General features: G+C 32.0%; 1 protein-coding gene, 1 non-coding gene and 1 pseudogene across 2 annotated transcripts in view; all 3 read left to right on the top strand.

Moving 5' to 3' along the window:
- The window catches only part of LOC105220031 (dmX-like protein 2), a 111,357-nt gene that overhangs the window by 67,230 nt on the left and 23,186 nt on the right, over nt 1–20,941 (top strand). Inside the window, exons 16-18 of the mRNA XM_054231700.1 lie at nt 17,403–17,672; nt 18,585–18,654; nt 19,957–20,031. Of these exons, the coding sequence (XP_054087675.1) occupies nt 17,403–17,672; nt 18,585–18,654; nt 19,957–20,031 (415 nt within the window). The remainder of the gene's footprint in view (nt 1–17,402; nt 17,673–18,584; nt 18,655–19,956; nt 20,032–20,941) is intronic.
- Nucleotides 836–1,049, top strand: LOC128922389 (small nucleolar RNA U3). Its single transcript, XR_008471628.1, has one exon. It is a non-coding gene; the product is annotated as a small nucleolar RNA U3 (small nucleolar RNA).
- Nucleotides 1,303–1,416, top strand: LOC128922392 (small nucleolar RNA U3; annotated as a pseudogene).

Consider the following 20,941-nt stretch of genomic DNA (forward strand, 5'->3'; position numbering starts at 1 on the left):
ACCTTGTATGCGATATTTAGGAGGCTGATCCCACGGTAATTGGCGCAGATTGTGGGATCTCCCTTTTTATGGATTGGGCAGAGCACACTGAGATTCCAATCGTCAGGCATGCTTTCTTCCGACCATATTCTGCAAAGAAGCTGATGCATGCACCTTATCAGTTCTTCGCCGCCGTATTTGAATAGTTCTGCCGGTAATCTATCGGCCCCCGCTGCTTTGTTGTTCTTCAAGCGGGTAATTGCTATTCGAATTTCTTCATGGTCGGGTAATGGAACATCTGTTCCATCGTCATCGATTGGGGGATCGGGTTCGCCATCTCCTGGTGTTGTACTCTCACTGCCATTCAGCAGGTCGGAGAAGTGTTCCCTCCATAATCCCAGTATGCCCTGGACATCGGTTACCAGATTACCACCTTGGTCTCTACATGAGGATGCTCCGGTCTTGAAACCTTCGTTAAGTCGCTTCATTTTTTCATAAAATTTTCGAGCATTCCCTCTGTCTGCCAGCTTCTCAAGCTCTTCGTACTCACGCATTTCGGCCTCTTTCTTTTTTTGTCTGCAAATGCGTCTCGCTTCCCTCTTCAGCTCTCGGTATCTATCCCATCCCGCACGTGTTGTGGTCGTTTGCAATGTTGCGAGGTAGGCAGTCTGTTTTCTCTCCGCTGCGAGACGGCACTCCTCATCGTACCAGCTTGTTTTTTGTCGTTGCCGAAAACCAATTGTTTCGGCTGCAGCGGTACGCAGTGAGTTTGAGATGCCGTTCCACAGTTCCCTTATACCGAGATGCTGATGAGTGCTCTCAGAGAGCAGGAGTGCAAGTCGAGTAGAGTATTTCGTGGACTATACTAAACAAGATCATTTATGTAGTCAGTCTTCATTTATTTTCTTTGCAAATCGAAAGTATTAGCACCCGCGATGAGGAGGTATATCGTTTTATCTGACAGCGTGAAGTTTATGAACTTCATTTCTAATTTTGTCTTGTGGCATTTTATAAATGATGTTTCTTCGATGATAGCTCGGTTACAACGGATAAAACCACTTCTGAGTGGTAATTTTAATGAATAAATTTCAAGGTTTTATACAAATAATTATATATAATAATGCAGTCAATAAGTACAGTAGGGCAATTCACAATCTGGTGCATATTTAAATTTTTGGTTGGTGACATATTCACATGTGTACGCATATGTAGGATTGTTTGCTTGGGCATTATATTTATTTAATTTCTGTTTCATTTCTGCGAATTCTCAACTATTTTGTGTGACTTTTGGTTGAAATACTCCGCGTTGGCTGTTGAAAAGTTAAGACTATACTTCACAGGATCATTTCTGTAGTCAGTCTTCATTTACTTTCTTTGCAAATCGAAAGTATTAGCACCCGCGATGAGGAGGTATATCGTTGTATCTGACAGCGCAGGGTTTATGATATCGGTACTCCTTGCCGGAGATTTCAATGTAAATTCCTCATTGCCAGAAGCTGAACCATTACTGGCATTTCTCAGAGAGAAATTTTCATTAGAAATGATTAATGGAAGAAATGATCCTACGACAAAAGGAGGTACGACTATTGATACGGTATTCGCGAGAAGTATAGATAAAATAGATGTAAGACATTTCATATCGTATTTTAGTTATCATAATCCAATTGTAAATATTATAGATATCAATCCGTCAGAACCCAGAAATGATAATTGATTTGGACTTTGGTTTATAAAATGTGCATAATAAATTTATAAAATGTGAATTTAAGAAAGTGTTGGTCAGTTCACCATTTTTTTATCCTTTCCCTCTCGCTAGTTTTCTTTCATACAAAATGACATACAAATTTTACGTTTTTTTAGTTTCATCGCAATAGAAATATAAAATCGTAGTGTCCAGTTTTTATAGTTGCCAATCTTTTACGTAATTGGAGTGTAACTAACCGATGTGATTTAAATAAAGTGGTTAAGTATAAAAAAGTCTAACAGCCGGTTTCACAAAATTTTTTAATAGAAAGTTATAAGCTCCATTTAATTTAAATTTTTATTTAACATTGCACTTAAGTTTCCTGCGTTTCACCATTATTGACATTTGGCATCCAAAAAATTAGAAGGCAGGGATGTTACTAAGAATAACAGCTGATTTATGTAAACAAATAAATTGTATTTGTTTGTCAAAATGGGAAACAAATTGGAATCAGCTGAAAGAAAAGCGTACATATGAGAGTATTTAAATAACCGTGACCATTTAAATAAAAATTAAGTCAAATGGTGAAACTGAAATTAATTATTTTTCACTTAAATTTGTTTCGTGAAACCGACTGTAAGTGTAATGGAAACATTCGGCCCTATTACCGTTGTCGTTTTAATAGTCGTCGTCGTTTCGTTCGTAAATTGGTATTCTTGAAGTATATCGTAACGCCTAAGAAAAGTTAGCGCGTAGGGACTCCACGCACCTTTTGCTATGTCAATTTCTTCATTTGATAAAATAAATGAATTTATTATATTAGCTTTTGCCCAGTGTATTGCGTTTGAGATATTTAAAACTTCTTCCTTAATTATCTCTAATTTATATTTTAATTATAAGAACGATTCTGTTTCTGAAAATTTTTAATTTTGTATAGTTATAAATTATGTTATTTGTAATATTTGTTATTTCACTAATTTCTTCGTTGTGAGTTTATTCATAGTCTTTATGGTCTGGACTTTATTGTGTTCTAATCTGCTTTATTAATTGGAATATGAAGGTATAGTTGGGATTCTGTCGAACTTTTTCGATTTTAATGGACTTTTCTATATTGTCAATTGTTTCTATATATTGGTTTATATTAATTTGGTGTATTATCTTTAATGTTCCTGTCTGCATCTTTGTCTTCTGCCACCAGTTGTGAGTTTGAATAGTCCAATATTTGTACGTCCGCCAGGCATAGCGGTAGTAGTAGTAGTCTGAAAATGTCGCTACTTATTTTAATTCCGTATGCTTCTTTTATGAATAATCTGACCCTTTTCCGTTAATATGGTACTAATTCTATCTTCTTTAACTATTTCTTTACTGTAGGGTTTACTTAATTTTGTTTCTAATCTCCTATTTTTCTTAAATAATCTTTAAAAATTACATGACCTGGTAGATATGTTTTTATTTCCTGTTTTTTTTCCTATTGTAGTACTCAATGTATTTACATTGCTTCTGCGCTAATTTTTGCAAATTACTTTGCCTGGTTTTTCAATATCTTCTGGTGTAAATGTTACATTTCCATGGAAAAATAAATCTACTGGCTCTTTCACTGCTCTTTCTAATAGCTCTTCGAAATTTCTGTGTCCACCATTTTCTTTGATGCAACGTATTATTTCGATTAGGGTGGAGTGGAATCTTTCCACCTGTCCGTTACCTTGGCTTTAATATGGAGGAGGTATAAATTTCTATTCCTTTCTGCAGTCGTTTATTTTAGCCATTTCCTTATACAGTCCAAAAATGAAAGAAATCTGATAATAACCACGCCAACCATACAAAGGTTAGGTTGAAAATTACTTAAAGTGCGTTAACTCACTAACGAAAAACGTCAGAAACACCAAATTTTACATAAGAAATGGCAGAAGAAAGCTGCACTGAGATTTTTTTACAAAATGGAAAATGGGCGTGGCGTCGCCCACTTATGGGTCAAAAACCATATCTCAGGACTACTTGACAGATTTCAATGAAATTAGGTATATAATATTTTCTTGACACCCTGATGACACGTGTGAAAAATGGACGAAATTGGTTCACAACCACGAAAACTTCCCATATAACTCATTTTTGAATTTCATCTTATTCCTTCACTTTATAATATATACATTAGGAACCAATGAAGATAGCGAAAACTTTACACAAACACTGTATATGATCTGTTGCATCACTTGTGAAAAAATTGTCAAAATGGAACCATGACTTTTCAAGGCCCCTGATATCGAACATGAAGAACTCAGTGCCTAAGGATAATTTTTCCCCGAAAATATACTTAGGTAAATCCCACAGATATTTTAATGTAATTCATTACCTCTGAATTTTTTTCTTATAACAGTCTGTACCTGAAATGGTAAAAATCGGGTCTTAACTTCCCCCAGATCCCATATACCTAATTATAAGTAATATTATATTAAGTGAGCGTATAGTCTTCGATACATTGTATCTTGGTGGTGAAAACGAGTGAAATCGGTTTAGGAATTACCTCAGTGCCCATATACTATTTATGATGATTTTCGTTATTCTATTGAACTTTATACCCAATATATGGGTCGAATTGTGTTATCTTTATAAAATTATGTCAATAAATTGCGAGAGTATAAAATGTTCGGTTACACCCGAACTTAGCCCTTCCTTACTTGTTAATTACTGCGTATTTGGTGAACTTATCTAAGCCGTCTTTACAATTTTATTTTCTGTCAAACATATATCTATGTGTACTGTATGTCCTGGGTATGTCCTGGATATGTGGGTAGTACGGTTGCCGTTAGTATAGGTTGATTTGGATGTCTTTCGTATTTATTCTCCTTGCATATAGTGCAAATGGCTATAATTCTTTTTATTTTGTTTAACATACCAGGGAAATATTTATTTTCAAGAATTTGTATCCTATTTTCTTTTAAGTTTCTTTGAGCTCTGTATGAATGCCATTTATAACAGATGGATTAAGGTATCGTTTCAAGTGAGAAACAAGTAATTGTTCATTGTAATTATATGTCTATGATTAGTTGTAAAAACTATCTTGAATTGGTATGAAGGTACATAATCAAGTTTAAAAAATATTTGATTCTTAAAATCATTAATTAGAACTTCTGCACAAGGAATTAGATTGTGACCTGAACTTTCGTCACTGTGCATTGTGGGTGTGAGTGAATTTATCTTTTTCCTTGAAACTAGATTCGCTTTACCGAGTTTATAAACAAGTTCATAATTATATTCTTCTAAAATGGCTTTCCATCTCTTCATCTTACTATTAGTATTGTATGGCTTAGAATTGAACCGTAAAGATAACTTCTTAATGAATTAAGTGACCAAATTATAGAAAGCATTTCCTTTTCATTATTGTCTTATAAAAAAAAGTATAATATTAAAAATTTGTTTTTCCTACTTGCGGCCCAAAAATGTCTACAAAAGTATGGTGGGTAATTTCGATGTCTCCGACAACAGATTTTACAGAGAATGGTTTTTCTTTTAAAATTGGATTCCTAATTTTAGTTGACTGGATATAATTTTTATTAGATCCAGTATCAATTAAAAATTCTATCGTGTCTCCGTGCCTTGTTTTAAATTCGTAATAAGGCAGCGAAGATGGTGCTATTCTAAAAAATTAATATTATCATGTTCGTTAGTTTTAGTATGTGTATTCATTTGGTTTGTTTTGTTATAATTATTATAAGGATTGGCATCATAGATACCGTTTGGTTCTGTGTTATAGTGATAATCATCGGAATGTTCTAATTCCGTATTAGTATGAAAATGTCTTTGTTTTTTATTAGGAGAGTGTGCCATCTGTGTAGAGAGTGGTCGTTTATAATTTACGCGTCTTGATTGTATGGAGTTATCTACTTCCATAAGAGTTGATGGCTTTGTGGGCAAGTTATTCCTATTATAATTGTTATGAGGAATAGTGGGTGAGTACTGGGGATAATAATTTAGTTGACGACCAAGCCCTTAGTTTGGTTTAGGTGGTGTAAGAGGACCATGAGAGTAGTTAGGATTACAATTTGGTTTACTACCAAATGCGAAGTTATTTGAGTTATTATTATAATGATTTGGTTGATGACCAAATGCAAAGTTTTGTTTGGGCTTATGAGAATACGTAAGTTCTGGGTAGAATACTTGATTATTTCTAAAATTATTATATTGAGGGAGTCGTGGTTGGAAATTAGTTTTATGTGCATTATGTACATGATTTATTTTAAATGTCTAGTGTCCAATTTTTGACATAAATGTAAAGCTTTGTCTAAAATTAGTGAAAGGTGTTGGTAAACTTTTTGGTAGAATGTCGAGATGTCGTCGTGGCGTTGAGCTAATGTCGTCATTTATTATTCGGGTGTGCCTATGTCTCTCTAATCCGAATAATGCATCATAAGACATTTACTAATTTGAGACCAGTCAAGAGGAGTAATACGAGGGTTGCTATATATATTTCTGGTGCAATCTGACATTTCCATTGGAAAGTTTGACATTTTTTAGCATAACATCACTCAGAACGTTTTGTCATTTAATCGTGAATTGTTTTATTTACAGGGAATTAAAAAATTCATCTCGGCCAAAAAATGGATTTAACTCGTGAACATTTTCGTGCGATCATTTTTCACAACTTTCGACGTGGATTACGCGACAAGAGTGCATCGATGAACTAAAATCTTTGTATGGCTATGAAGCACCATCCTATAGCACTGTGAAAAACTGGTACAACGAATTCAGTCGTGGCCGACGCTCGCTCAAAGACGAATTCCGTGAAGGTCGTCCAAAAACAGCCGTTGTGCCAGAAAACATCGATGCCGTACGTGAACTGATAATGCAAGACCGTCATGTAACATACCTTCAGATAGAGGCATGCCTATGCATTTCTCCCACCAGCATACATTCGATATTGCATGAACACCTAGCCGTAAAATAGGTTTGTTCTCGTTGGATCTCGCACAATTTGTCAATCGCTCAAAAAAAGGCTCAAAAAAGTGCTTCGAAAATTGGTTTGAGCGCATGCAAAATTGTATAAATCTTGATGGAGAATATTTTGAAAAACAAGAAAACCATTTTCGTTGATAAATATTCCTATTTTCATTATCAGGCCAGAAATATATATAGCAACCCGCGTATATGACTCCAAGACGGTGTCGGCATCGCAAACTATTTTATGTCTAATTGTATGTAATGTTGCAAAGTATTTAGGGGTGTTCTTTACCCCATCGTATGCTTTAAATATTCTGTCGATACTCTTTCTACAGGAGTTAAATTCTCCAGATCGTCCAGAAAATTCTCTAAGGCATTTTACCATGTCAGGAATTTTGTCAAGTGCGTTTATCATAACGCTGTAGCCGGCTACGTTCGATGTGCTCATTCTTTCGGGCACCTGCCTAACTATAGAATTTATTAATATGGAATTAGAAGTGGGTGGATTAGAGGGCAAAAAAATTTTTTTTTATCTGAATGTTATAATGAAAACTTCGTATTCTATAATGGCAACTAACTTCCATTCTAATTAAAACAATTATGAATAGTAACATTTTCTTTCTTTTATAATAATAATAGTTATTTCATCCTCTTGCAACATTTTTTTTTTAAATCAAAAAAATTAAATTAAATTTTTTTAATAATATGATCTCTGTATTATAATTTTCATTCGGTTCTATAATTTTGACATAGTTAACCCGCATTTCCCTATCTGCTACTAATAAAATATCCGCGGAAATTACATTTCAAACTAACAATTTCGTTTGAATTAAATCGGGAATTTTTAAATATAATTTGACTAAATAAATTTTATCTTAAATTTTCATTAAATTATATATTTTTAACAAGCATGAATTGGGACTTTAAATACATTATGCCACTGCTTTGAAGAACTCAAATAAAAATCTGAAAATATCTCTTCCTCCTGTTATCTCATATTTTTATCTATTAATAAAATGTTTAATAGTTCTCCTAAACATGACAGTGTTAATTTCGGGAATGTGTATGAAACCTATGAAATAAATCGTCTGACACTAGAATACAGATTGGTTCTCACATACCATATAAGTTGGACTAAATATTACGGTTTCGCTTCAACTGAAGGATACTGAACATACAGATCAATAAAATAACAACAGTGGTTGATTACATAACTTTTTATCAGAAGAATTATAAAAAACACTGGGAGCACTAGAATTCGGGATATATTCCTAATTTCCTTGCTAGATATAAACAAAAGAAAAAACTGCAAAGTACAATGAAAACTATTTATTTAAACCCAGGTTTACACAGTAGTTACGTGACACAAATGTAAGATAACTGGAGTTCTTTTAGTTCTATTCCAAAGCAAGTTCTTCAAATAAAATTGTCTGCACATTCGTTCTTCATTTCTCTACTTGCTGATTTTTGGTAGAAACTTTGAACTTTTGAGACGAATTCTCTGACCCCTGAATTTGATTTACACATGTAGTTAAAACAGCGCTGTTTTGACCATCGACTATTTTAGGTTTTTTCCAATCGCACAAGACTGAGATCCAATAAATATAGCCAATAAATTATTTATATTGACACGATGATTTATTGGCTATATTTATTTGATCTCAGTCTTGTGCGATTGAAAAAAACCTAAAATAGTCGATGGTCAAAACAGCGCTTTTTCAACTGCATGTGTATATCAAATTTACAGGATTGGGGTCAGAGAATTCGTCTCAAAAGTTCAAAGTTTCTACCAAAAATTAGCAAGTAGAGAAATGAAGTTATAAGAAGATTGATTTGTCTGCTACGGTTTGAAGAACGAATGTGCAGACAATTTTATTTGAAGAACTTGGTTTGGAAAGAAAAAAAGAACTCCAGTTATCTTACATTTGTGTCGCGTAACTACTGTGTAAACCTGGGTTTAAATAAATAATTTTGATTGTACTTTGCAGTTTTTTCTTTTGTTTCTATCTAGCAAGGAAATTAGGAATATATGCTGAATTCTAGTGCTCCCAGTGTTTTTTATAATTCTTCTGATAAAAAGTTATGTAATCAACCACTGTTATGTTATTTTATTGACCTGTATGTTCAGTATCCTTCAGTTGAAGCGAAACCGTAATATTTAGTACTACTTACATATATAATATGTGAGTAGCAAACTGTTATTCTAGTATCTGACGATTTATTTTATAGGTTTCATTCACATTCCCGAAATTAACACTGTCATGTTTAGGAGAACTACTAAACATTTTATTAATGGATAAAAAATATGAGATAACAGGAGATATTTTCAGATTTTAAGATTTTTATTTGAGTTCTTCAAAGCAGTGGCATAATGTATTTAAAGTCCCAAACCATGCTTGTTATATTTCTTACTATACATAGTTTTTATTAGATTTAAATATTAACTTTATTTTGATATCATGCAATAATAAAACTTAGATTTATAAAAATATATAATTTAATGAAAATTTAAGATAAAATTTATTTAGTCAAATTATATTTAAAAATTCCCGATTTAATTCAAACGAAATTGATAGTTTGAAATGTAATTTCCGCGGATATTTTATTAGTAGCAGATAGGAAAATGCGGTTAAACTATGTCAAAATTATAGAACCGATTGAAAGTTATAATGCATGAGATCATATTATTAAAAAAATGCCGAAAAACTGATAGCCTTGTTTTCTGCTAAAAAAAATAATTTAACTACGCTTTCACAAAAAAGCGAAAAAATTCTTCCCATTTTTCTTTCCTTCTAAAATACAACCTTTTGTAACGCAGGGTCAAAACTTTGCTGTCACTACTTACCAAACATTTTATAATTGAATCATGAATCACAACATCAATTTGATAAAAAAAACAACAAAAATAATGTTGTATATCAAAGTGTATTCAACAAAGTGAACCAGGTATATGACATTTCATTTTTTTTACCCGAATTTGATATGTTTGTTTCCATTGATTAAACCCATACATTTATTCAAAAATTCACATTTTGAAATTCAAAAGTAAACAAATTTTAAACCAAAAAAAAAAAAATATTTTTTAAATGAATAAAAGAAAATGCCGAATACTTTCTGCTTAGGCAAAACAACTCATGGAAGCAATTTACTAAGGTTTTGTGCTCCAACTGACAAATTGCAAACAATTTTATCAATATATATTATATTGTTAAAGTTAAAAAAAGACGGGTTAAAACAAATACATGAATTGTTTACTATTTTATTGTCAATAGCGGGTATGTCAAATACTTAGTTCACTTTGTTAAATACACTTTGTTGTATATCATGATGAAAATGAACATAAGCGCAAATGACAACAAACTTAATGTTGCCTGTGATTGTATATCATGATTGAATTATACAAGATTTGGTAAGTGAACATATTTCTCACTCTTTTTGGGTGTACATGTTTTTCTCGAAATAGTATATTCAGAAAACCGTTCAAAAAGTTTTATATGGTAGCAGATTTACCAATACCATGGGTAGTCAATACTGCTTAATTTTTTTTATAACTTTTAATTAAAAATACGTGAATAAATGTTTGTGTAAAAACCTTGGAACCGTTTTTTTTAATTACCTTATTCAGTTGTATATATGGAGATGCTGATCTCTTTTCTTCACGTATTGGATTTCAAACATGTACGATTGAAAAAAATTAAACTACAGTCCAAAAGAAATTGCAAGAACGCAAAATAAAACTGTTGTAGTAGATAATCGGTCCAAGTCATTCTAAATGTAATCAGTCAACATTTTGTATCCATTGACCGAACATTCCTTGCCCTTTAATTGTAGCGAAAGCATAATCTTTAGGACAACTTCTGAAAGGCTTCGAAACTTAAACCAACTAAAACTGGCTAACTGAACGCCAGGACAAAGGAAAGTTCGTAGGTGAAGAAGTTTTCATTCCGAGGATTCCGGTGATACCAACCGATTTGCCGTTTGAGTTTAAACGACTTCAATTGCTTCTATGACCGTTAACAAATGAGAAGGCTACTCCTTGAAAGTATGTGGTCTGAAATCATAAAATTCATGTTTTTCCAATGGTCAATTATAAGTATGTGGCATGTTCACGGAACAGAAGACCGCGTTATTTGTTCTCTTGCGCCTTATTATAAAATGTAAAAGGTCTGATTATAAATTACAAGGTGCTTCACTGAAGAGTGCTACCCATGCACCAAAATACATAGCTAATAAAGGATCATTAAAATACTTGATTTTTTATTATCCTATTCAATGCATTAAAATGAACTCAATAAAATCAAAAATATGCTCATTTATTGTCTCTAAGGCGGAAGAAACTTCTCCGCTGGGCCAGCTAGTATATTTATAAAAATTCTAAAACTTGCTTACAGCAATTTTTTCTTAGATACGTTGATTTTTATGTTTTTTATTTTTTTTTTAATATTTTTCTTTTTCTTTATAAAAATTCTAAAAGTTTCTTTCCGCTTTTTTTTATATATTTATAAACTTTTTTTTAATTTCTTTCGATTTTTTTTTAATTATCAAATGTTGCTTACAGCAATTTTTTCTCGATTACTTTTTCTCACTTTCTTATGTATTTATTAAAATTCTCAAAATTTTTCTTAAACATTTGTTTGCATTTTTTATATTTATAACAATTTTCCTTCTTTAATTATCTTGGTATTTTTTTTCTTTAATTACAACTTTTCTCTCTTTATTTATATTTTTTGTTTCAACAGAATATATGGGATTTTGTTTGACTCTTTGAAATGATCCTGTTCTTATTGTACTGAGGTCCCTCGTAGTTTGATTGATCCCTTGTCGCCAAGTAGTCACTTTCGTTAAAAATTATTTTTTTGAATTATAACATACGCGTGGCCGTACTTTATAATTTTCGGTTTTTTGTTTGTAATTTTTAAAACTTTCCTTGTTAACGATCGCGTAGCCGTACTTTTTAGTTTTCGGGCCGTTTATCACTATCCGCCGGTGGTCCCTGCTTCATTATATTATTTAAAATAAAAAAAATATTTTTTTTTGTCAGATCTATCTATAGTAACAATGTTTTGAGCTTTTACACTTTTTAAAAAAGAATTGTAGTTGGATTGCTTACAAAATAAATTTACATAATTATTACATAGTGCGCTATGTGTTTTGTTTTGTATATTGAATTTTTTTGTTTTTCAGCCAATCAGCTTTTTCAGATTTATCACATCAAAATTATAACGAGGTGCTAACAACCATACTATTTTTTAACTTTTTTATTTATGACTTATAACTTTATGGCAACTTGTGAGTATCCTTAATATATATAGTCAGAAAACAACACAACTCAAGTTATGTCAAAACTTTGTTCTGGTCGTATATAGAATTTCCACATTTATTTCCATATTGTATCAATATTTATGAATATCTGTTCAGTAGTATGATGAAAAGTAACAAAACCCGACAAAGGCTTCAAAATGGCAAAACAACACATTTTAGAATGTTTCTAACAGTTTATTCTCACTCCACATATGGGCGGAGAAATGGGATAACTTACTTATAATATAACGGTCCTATTTAAGGTATTAGGTGGGTTTCAGAGGTTCCAAAACTATTTGTTTAATACGCTTTTATTAGCTTCACTTGTATGTATGTTTCTTTGTTTGTAACTTTTTCAAGTGATACTGCACTGCAGGAAGGCGATCGAATAAGTGAGCAACTCAGTCAAAAGATGCACTTAAAAGCATGCAACATATGTATGAACTTTTACAAAAAAGTACAAATAATAATTTTTTTTTTTGTCAGAGCTATACCCTTGTTTTATTGAATTCTACTTATGACTAAAATTTACAATTATGTTTCACTAACTTTAAACCTAATCGTTTGCCACTGCGTGTTGTTTATAATCGCTGACTTGGCGCTTCCCACGAATTGTACTACACGTGTTGCTAATTCGGCGGTTTGGCGGTGTCATATCACATTGCTTCATGTTATATGATATGAGCAAGTGATATGTGATATTTAAATATGCAATGTGTTAACTTACGTATATAGCGGGGAATTTAAAATGCAAACACGCACACTAAAAAAATTTGTGATAACATAAATATAAAAATAACAGCACAGCAAGAGAAATGATATGAAATAATCCAAAATACATGGACTTCAGGTATTAAAATTTAGTTTTACAATTGTAAAACTAGGCCTATAATAGGAAGAAATTTTGGTGTTTTCATGTTAAAATTCAGATGCTTATCATTTAATACGTTTCAGGTGGAAAACCTGTATGTTTAAATGATTGTAACTATTTTTTTAGTGGTACTGAAACTTAAAATTTTGAGCAGTACTGTAAGAAAGTGCCCTAAAAGTATTTACCGCCTTCCTATAAAATTCAACCATCGATGGAGTTATTTAAATAACATATGTACAGAGTAAAATCTGAAACTGCCTAATTCTCGATTTTGCGATTTCCCCTCTTAGCAGCACTGTTGCCCGAATCACATCAAACTAAAAAGTTAAAAATAAGTATAGTTTAAAAAAGTAAAAACACGCTTTAAAGCGCTGTGAAGAAGCGTGGGTGCTTTATATTATATTTTTCTCATTTTTTGTTAATTATTTTGGTCAGCATAGAATATTAATATTTATTTTTAATTTTTTAGTTCGATATGGTATAAAAGCGTGTTCTTTAGTTTTTTAAACTATATTTATTAATATTTACAATCATATAATTTATTTATACAATTCAGCATTTCAATATTTACAGTGGCTCACAGCTTATTTCGTGTAAGCAACAATTTTGATAATACTGATATGAAATTAATATTTTTTGCTCTGAACTAAATGAACGAATGATGCAATTATATTGATAATTTAGTTTTAAATACAAAACATGTAAAAAAATTTACAAAAGTATTCAAATTCAATATTTTATTAAAGAAAAACCAAAAACACTCATAATTCATGGGTCACAGCTTATTTCGTGTGTTGATTTTCGTTCATGTGATATATGGAAATAACGGATGCAGAAAACTAACGGTAAATCAAAGTGTGAACAATGAATACTTAAGAAGCAGTTTATGTTCTAAAAACAATGCAGATCAGTAGCAATGACGCGGTATATCAACATGGGTCCACGCACTTCAATTGAAAAACGCGAATTAATTATTAAACATTTTCAAAGTGGAAAAACGCAAAAACAAATTGCTGAAATGGTTGATTTAAGTTCATCTACAGTTCAATATATAATTCAGCGCTTTGTACGTGAAAATCGCGTGCATAACAATGTCGAAAGGCTCCTAATAAAATTTTTAATGAAACGGATGAGAGGTGGATTTTAAAAAAGATTAAAAAAGAACCAATATTAAGTGCTCCAGCGGTGACCAAAGATGTTGAAATGTTTCTCGGCAAAAAATGTCATCCAGAAACTGTGCGCAGAATATTAAGGGATTCCAATTTTCATGGGCGAACAGCACGGAATAAGCCTTTTATAAATAAGAAAAATAAAAAAGCCCGTTTACAGTTCGCAAAAGACCATTTAAACAAGGACAATGCTTTTTGGAATACGGTTATTTTCGCCGATGAGAGCAAGTTTAATCTTTTTGCGTCAGATGGTAAAGCATACGTATGGCGGAAACCAAATACTGAGCTCCAAACAAAAAATTTACGCGCAACAGTAAAACATGGTGGCGATCATGTAATGGTTTGGGGGTGTATGTCATCTGCAGGCGTTGGTCGATTGGAGTTTATAGACTCCACTATGAATAAAGAAGTGTACCTAGACTTACTGAAGCAAAATTTGCTTCAAAGTGCAGAAGACCTGGGTATACGTGACACTTTTCGCTTCTACCAGGACAACGACCCTAAACATAAATCTGGTCTTGTACAAACTTGGCTCATTTGGAATTGTCCACACCTTGTCCAAACACCTGCACAGTCACCAGATTTGAACGTTATTGAAAATATATGGCTCATTCTGGAAATTAATATTAGAAAACACCACATTTCTAGCGTCCAAACTCTAAAAGCGGCTTTGAAGGAAGAGTGGGGTAAAATATCGCCAGATTATACAAAAATCAATGCAAAACCGCATGAAAGCTGTAATCGAGCAAAAAGGCTTTTCCACAAAATATTGAAATTTTATTCTGGTTTACTTTTTATAACTTTTTAGTAAGAATTTTTATACCACACGAAATAAGCTGTGAGCCATGAATTATGAGTGTTTTTGGTTTTTGTTTAATAAAATATTGAATTTGAATACTTTTGTAAATTTGTTTACATGTTTTGTATTTAAAACTAAATTATCAATATAATTGCATCATTCGCTCATTCAGTTCAGAGCAAAAAATATTAATTTCATATCAGTATTATCAAAAATGTTGCTTACACGAAATAAGCTGTGAGCCACTGTACATATTTAACCCTGAGACCAACGGTCTGATACACTTAGTCGAGGCCAATGGTGATTGGCCCCTATGTGTTTACATACATTTGTATGGAAATATGTGTTGTATTTACGCTCATATATGTACAATATAGATACATTTTTGAAATTTCTTACCTCTCGATTTGGTTTTGTATACTCTGAACTACCTAAAAAAGAAAAATGTTCGTTCATTTTTTGATTTATTTAGGAGCATATGAATCATTTTTGAGCGATTTTTCAATTGATTTTATGATGATGGGTCCTGAGGAACACAAAAAAAACATATGTAATCAATTTTCGAAAGCTGTTAACAAACTAGATTTGAACATTTAGAACAGAAAAATCGAGTTTTACGACACAATTTATCGCTTTCTTGCAAACAAAGTCTGCAATCTCTCCTTCCTTTGAGTGTGTCAGCACCTTTTGATGTTGAAGCTACTAATCGTGATGGGATGTTGAGTGAACGACCGAAAAAGGATTCAAAAGCCAAACGACAAGATAGATGTTTGATGACATTGGGATTGTTCATACGATTTTCGATATTGGGCGTTGCCAATGTTCTCGATAAATTGTAAAGAAAAGTGCGTCGTCCATCCCTTTTATCTAGATGGTCGATTTCTTTGCAAACTACGAAAGCAGCCAATCCCATCACATCCAACAAGTTGCAAAAAAAGGCAAATGTCCATCGTTTCGTTGGGCGTTTTGTAGTGTAATGGGTAACCTTCTGATCCATGCAGTGTTTGTTGACTTATAAAATAAAATTGCTTCTGGTTTTTTGGCTTCACCTTCACAATCCTTTGTGTAGTGTAGGGTTGAAATCAAATTGACTGCCTTGTTCTTTTTCGGAACATAGCTACAAATACCCAAAAAAAAAAGAGTAGAAAGCAACGGACGAGACGGATTTTTTTTTTCAATTCTTCGGGTAAACACTTCTTATTGGCGCGAATAGTACCGACCGAAAGCAAGTCCAATGGTAGCCAATCGTTTGGCTCCTGTCAGTGTTGTGAAAAAGTTGTCAGCTACTATTGTTCTGTCGGTGTTTTCGTACCGTTTCACAAGTTTGAGCAATACATTTTCTCCTTGGTTCACTTCACGCTCTCCGCCATCCTTTTTTCCCGTGTACAATATACCTTGCAATGGGTATTTTGTTTGTGAATCACATGCCACATTTGGCTGGTTTTGATGGTATGAATTGCATAAACTTTGTCTTGCCACGATACGGAAACAATTGCTCATCAATCGTTACATTTACATGCGGCTCATAGTTTCTGGCGAGGTTTTCATTTAAAAATTCCACATATCGCGAATTGCAACAGCCTTATCAGATTGTAGTCGGAAAATACGTGTGCGGCCATCTTCGAAACGGATATATCGCGTCAATAACTTGTATCGTTTGAGTGACATCGCTGCATATTATTGTGCGTTACACCAGAAGCAATAAGAATGCCAATAAATGCCACGAACAAGTCGAGCGCAAAGAGCTCGCTATAGACCCGAATGAACATGTTTATGCATGTGAGTATGTTTATATGAGTGCTAGATAAACATACGAACCAATTTGGGCATGTAACGAACATGAAAGCAGATAAATCAACCGTGCGAAGTGATAGAAATATACCAAAGTTCATATATTTTCATACAAAATATACAAGCACCATTGGTCTCGACTAAGGTGTAATATTATAATATCCTTTTTTCGTCCTTTTCGATACGATATCCTTGAATTTTTTTTTTCTGAATTCTATAGTCAATAAAATTCTAGGAAGCTACCTGGAACCGCAAGTCGTTTGCTACACTCTAAATATATTTAAATAACATTTAAAAACAAAATATGCCTGACCAGACCCGTTGGTCTCGATGAGGGTTAAAGAGTATTTTATGAAATTTTTATTTCAAAATTCCGAAAAAACAGACGTTTCCAAAAAAATGTTCTTATGTGGACAGCACAATTTATTGTTGGTTCATACAAAATCCAAAAATAATTCTTTAGTATATGGATAAATATCGATATTGGAGGAAGGAAATAAAAAATAATAAATACCGTTTTTATTGTTGACAGGATTTGCACCAAAAAATACATCTTCCGGTAAATTTTCACCATGTATTGACTCGAGAAAATTAGTTGTTATAAAAAATCCTGCATTCAATGACTAGATATTGTTATTTTAAATAATCGCTTCATAATTTTTCGAGAAATCGTGTCCACTTCTGATTTTGTGTGATGTCAAAAAGAATCGGTGTAATTGATCAATAATTTATTAATACTTATAAAACGTAGAAATGGAATTTCAGCCACTTAATTACATAATGAAAGCGTAAAGAATGATGAATGATATAGAATATGGGTGAAAATATAAATCCATTCGAATATAACTTTTAAAGGAAAAATTATTTTTTCAGATATTACGTCATAAAGTTGAAAATGTCAAACGAATGAGTTCCCATCCATTACTTCCTCTGTATCTTACTGGTGGTCAAGATGGTTCTGTTCAAATATGGGAATGGGGTCATCAACAGCCGGTATGCTCGCCAAGACCATCCGGCACCTTTGCAAAAGTGACTCGATGCAGATTTTCTGAGCAAGGAAATAAATTTGGAATTGGAGACGGAGATGGAAATTTGAGTTTATGGCAAGCTGGTATTGCGACTCAAAACAATCGACCATTTTTCGTAAGTATATTATTAATTTAACGATTCTGTTCATAACGCAGATACAATTTTTGGGTATTTAACTTTCATCCATAAATGATTTGACACATAAATGAAATGATACATCATACAGCTAATTTTCAGATAAAATATATATATTTTATCATAATTCTTTATGTTCTTTCGATAAAGTTAAAACAATTTCAACGGTACGTTCCAATGTGTTCGTGTGAAATATATTCTATGAAAATAATATCATTTAAGGAAAGAATATATAAACTACTTTATTTACTTAACCAATTGATTCATAGAATTTACATTGTATCCACAGTTTAATCAGCCTAGAGTTGATAAAAAGTTAACCAAAGCGTGGAATTAATATCATTAATATGTTGCAAATTTGTTCAAAACATGGTGCGAATAATTCTATAATGTCCTCAACCTCCGCGTTCGATATGTAAGGATCCGTTCTTCCGGATTATTTTATTCCATATAATATATCAGCAATGTGTGAGGTGTCTTAATGAAATAATGTGAGTTCGTGGTATTTAAAAAAATAACGGAAATTTTTAAATTTAAAATATCACGGGTTTGGAGAGTCCAATTCTCTAATTTTAATTTTTTTAAATAAAGATAACCTTAAAAGGACGTCGTTTTGCAAACATACGCGATCGCTGAAAGAGCCAAAGGCTATCTCAAAAATCGAGTTTGAGAAGTGTTTCGACGATTGGAAAAAGCGCTGCCATAAGTGCATAACAGCGAATACATAATATCGAAAATTAAAACCGAATGATCAAATATTTTACAAACGAAATTTACGTTATTTAAACAAAAAATTGTTTGGCGCAATGTGGTTTTGAAGGATAAAAAATTACCACGAAATAAACAAAATTTTGCTTACCGCGATTAATTCGCTTTTCTTTCTATTTTCAGACGCACCAATGTCACAATAAATTACTTTCGGATTTCGTCTTTCTTGGCTCGTGCAGTTTACTGGCAACAGGTAATCATAGAAAAAAATTGCTTACGGAAACGAACGTTTGCCAAGTAAAACTTGTTTATTGTGTATTCTAAATCTATTGCTGAGTATTGCGTTATAAACGAACAGTTTTTCCTTTAGACTAATTTTAACTAACTTTAATTAACTTTAACTAACTTTAATTTGTGCTGGGTTATTTTCATTTTCACGTGGTCTCGCACATGTAGCTTCTTTTCCAAAGCTGGTTAAGCATGGAACATTTTTATTCTATTTTCAAATGTTTGACGGACATCAAGGAATACTGAGAATAAATATTTTTTTCATAACAGCTTATAAACCTATTAGAAAACAAAATCAATTTAAGCCACCCTGAACGCATGAAAATCAGACCATTTGTGGTAGGGTTTTTTTACATTTATTGCTAATTTAATACATATCTTAAGCTTTATAAATATTAAAAAATGGTTTTTAGTTATAAAGGCAGGGATATAAGCATTGGCTTGAATCAATTTTTCCGTAGCCCTCCATAATGGTGAACCTGATTGGCACTTAAATTTTTGTCTGAAACAAGTAAAAAATATTTTTCTTAAAAAGTGACAAATTTTGAACAGAGTGATGTGGCCATTTAAATCAAAATTTTACGCAATTGGAAGTACTTCAAAAATTGACTTTATATTTTGGGCTAAAAATACCGCATAAAAAATTGGATAAAAATTTTTCAAATTGCTCAATTGAAAAAATCCCACGTCACTGTGGAAAATCCATTTAGGTAGCGCACAGCGCTGATTTCTAATGATCATAACTTTCGTAATTATTGAGACATCATTTTCAGAGACATCTCAAAATACTTTGCTTTGAAATTAAGAAAAAAAAATCTTTTTTTAAATTTAAATTAAGAAAAAAAAATCTTTTTTTTTTTTTAATTCGTAACATTTTATGAAAATTTAAACGTAAAAATGAAATTGTTCAAGGATACGGCAAAAATTATGAACAATTGAAAAAAATTGAAATCGGTTGAAAACTCTTCCGCCAAGCCAAGTCATCGCAAAAACATGATTTCGAGATAATAGGGTTTAAAGTTTCAAGTACACGTTTGTCTAGTGTAGCGGAGCAAGATGCCAAGCGCTATATCTTCGCTTCCATTGTTAAGAACGTATACTTTAAGATAAAAGAATAAACTAATTTTCGATTTTCTACCGACTTCTTACGACCCCTTAACTAAAGTACCCATAATCATGAAACCATGAAAGTCAAATTTAATATAAATTCTCAACATATGTAGGTACAAAATTTTACATTATTGTTTATTTTTTATTCTGTTTTCAGCCGGTCAAAGCTCGGAGAATAAAAATATAAATATTTGGGATACATTGTTACCTCAAAAGAAATCGTGCGTTTCCGGTAAGTACAAAAGCACTACTTAAGGGAAATAGTTTATATTTGTTTAGGTAGTATTTAAGTATTTACTGACCTACTTTAACCATTAGTTAGTAGCGGCTCGAACACATTATCAAATAAACTGGTCGAAATTAAATGCTTTTTCTACAAATTTTCAATTCTCATTGGTGCTGCTCCTAAAATGTGACTTTAAAATGTGGTGCTTATTATAATTGTTTTATTATAGTATTTTCTTTCATCAATCGACATGAAATGCTTTGCGTATGGAAGGGTGTATAATTTTTATTTTTATGATAAAGACAAATCCTTCCTGGAGCAACATTCTCCGGACTCAGAAAAGTTAAACCGATTTAGTGATTATAGCCGACCAAATTTCCGCATATAAGTACAGTTTCGTCTTAATCCGTGCTTACAAATATTTTAGATCAAACAGTATAACCAGGTCTGTTCAGCCTAATACCTAATAAATTATGTAGGGAATTAATGAAAGGGACATGTTATTTAAACCGCACTTTAAAATGTACAAATGGAATGGAGCGCATGCAGAATTTAAAATCTAATAATCCGTTTTTTTTAAGATAACTCATTTGTAGTTTTCCACAAATATACAATATTTCTTTCTTTTGACTTATGTATAACACTATTTTGGTATCATGAATTTCACTTATCTCTCAACATCGAAAATTTTCCATAATTGTAAATGTAATTTTGTTCATGTGAAACAGTAAAATTTGTTCACAATATCAATTGTAGGGAACAAATATCAATATTAACAATTTAATTAATTTTAAAAACATTTTTAATATGAATTAAGGTCTAAGTATATTAAGTAGTTCTTTGACTATATGAAACCATAGTTAAATTAATATTCGGTGGGATCCTTGTGTGATGAATTTCGTTTCAAAAATTTTCA

Source organism: Zeugodacus cucurbitae, chromosome 5 (genome assembly GCF_028554725.1).
Source record: "Zeugodacus cucurbitae isolate PBARC_wt_2022May chromosome 5, idZeuCucr1.2, whole genome shotgun sequence".
NCBI classification, from domain to species: Eukaryota; Metazoa; Arthropoda; class Insecta; order Diptera; family Tephritidae; genus Zeugodacus; species Zeugodacus cucurbitae.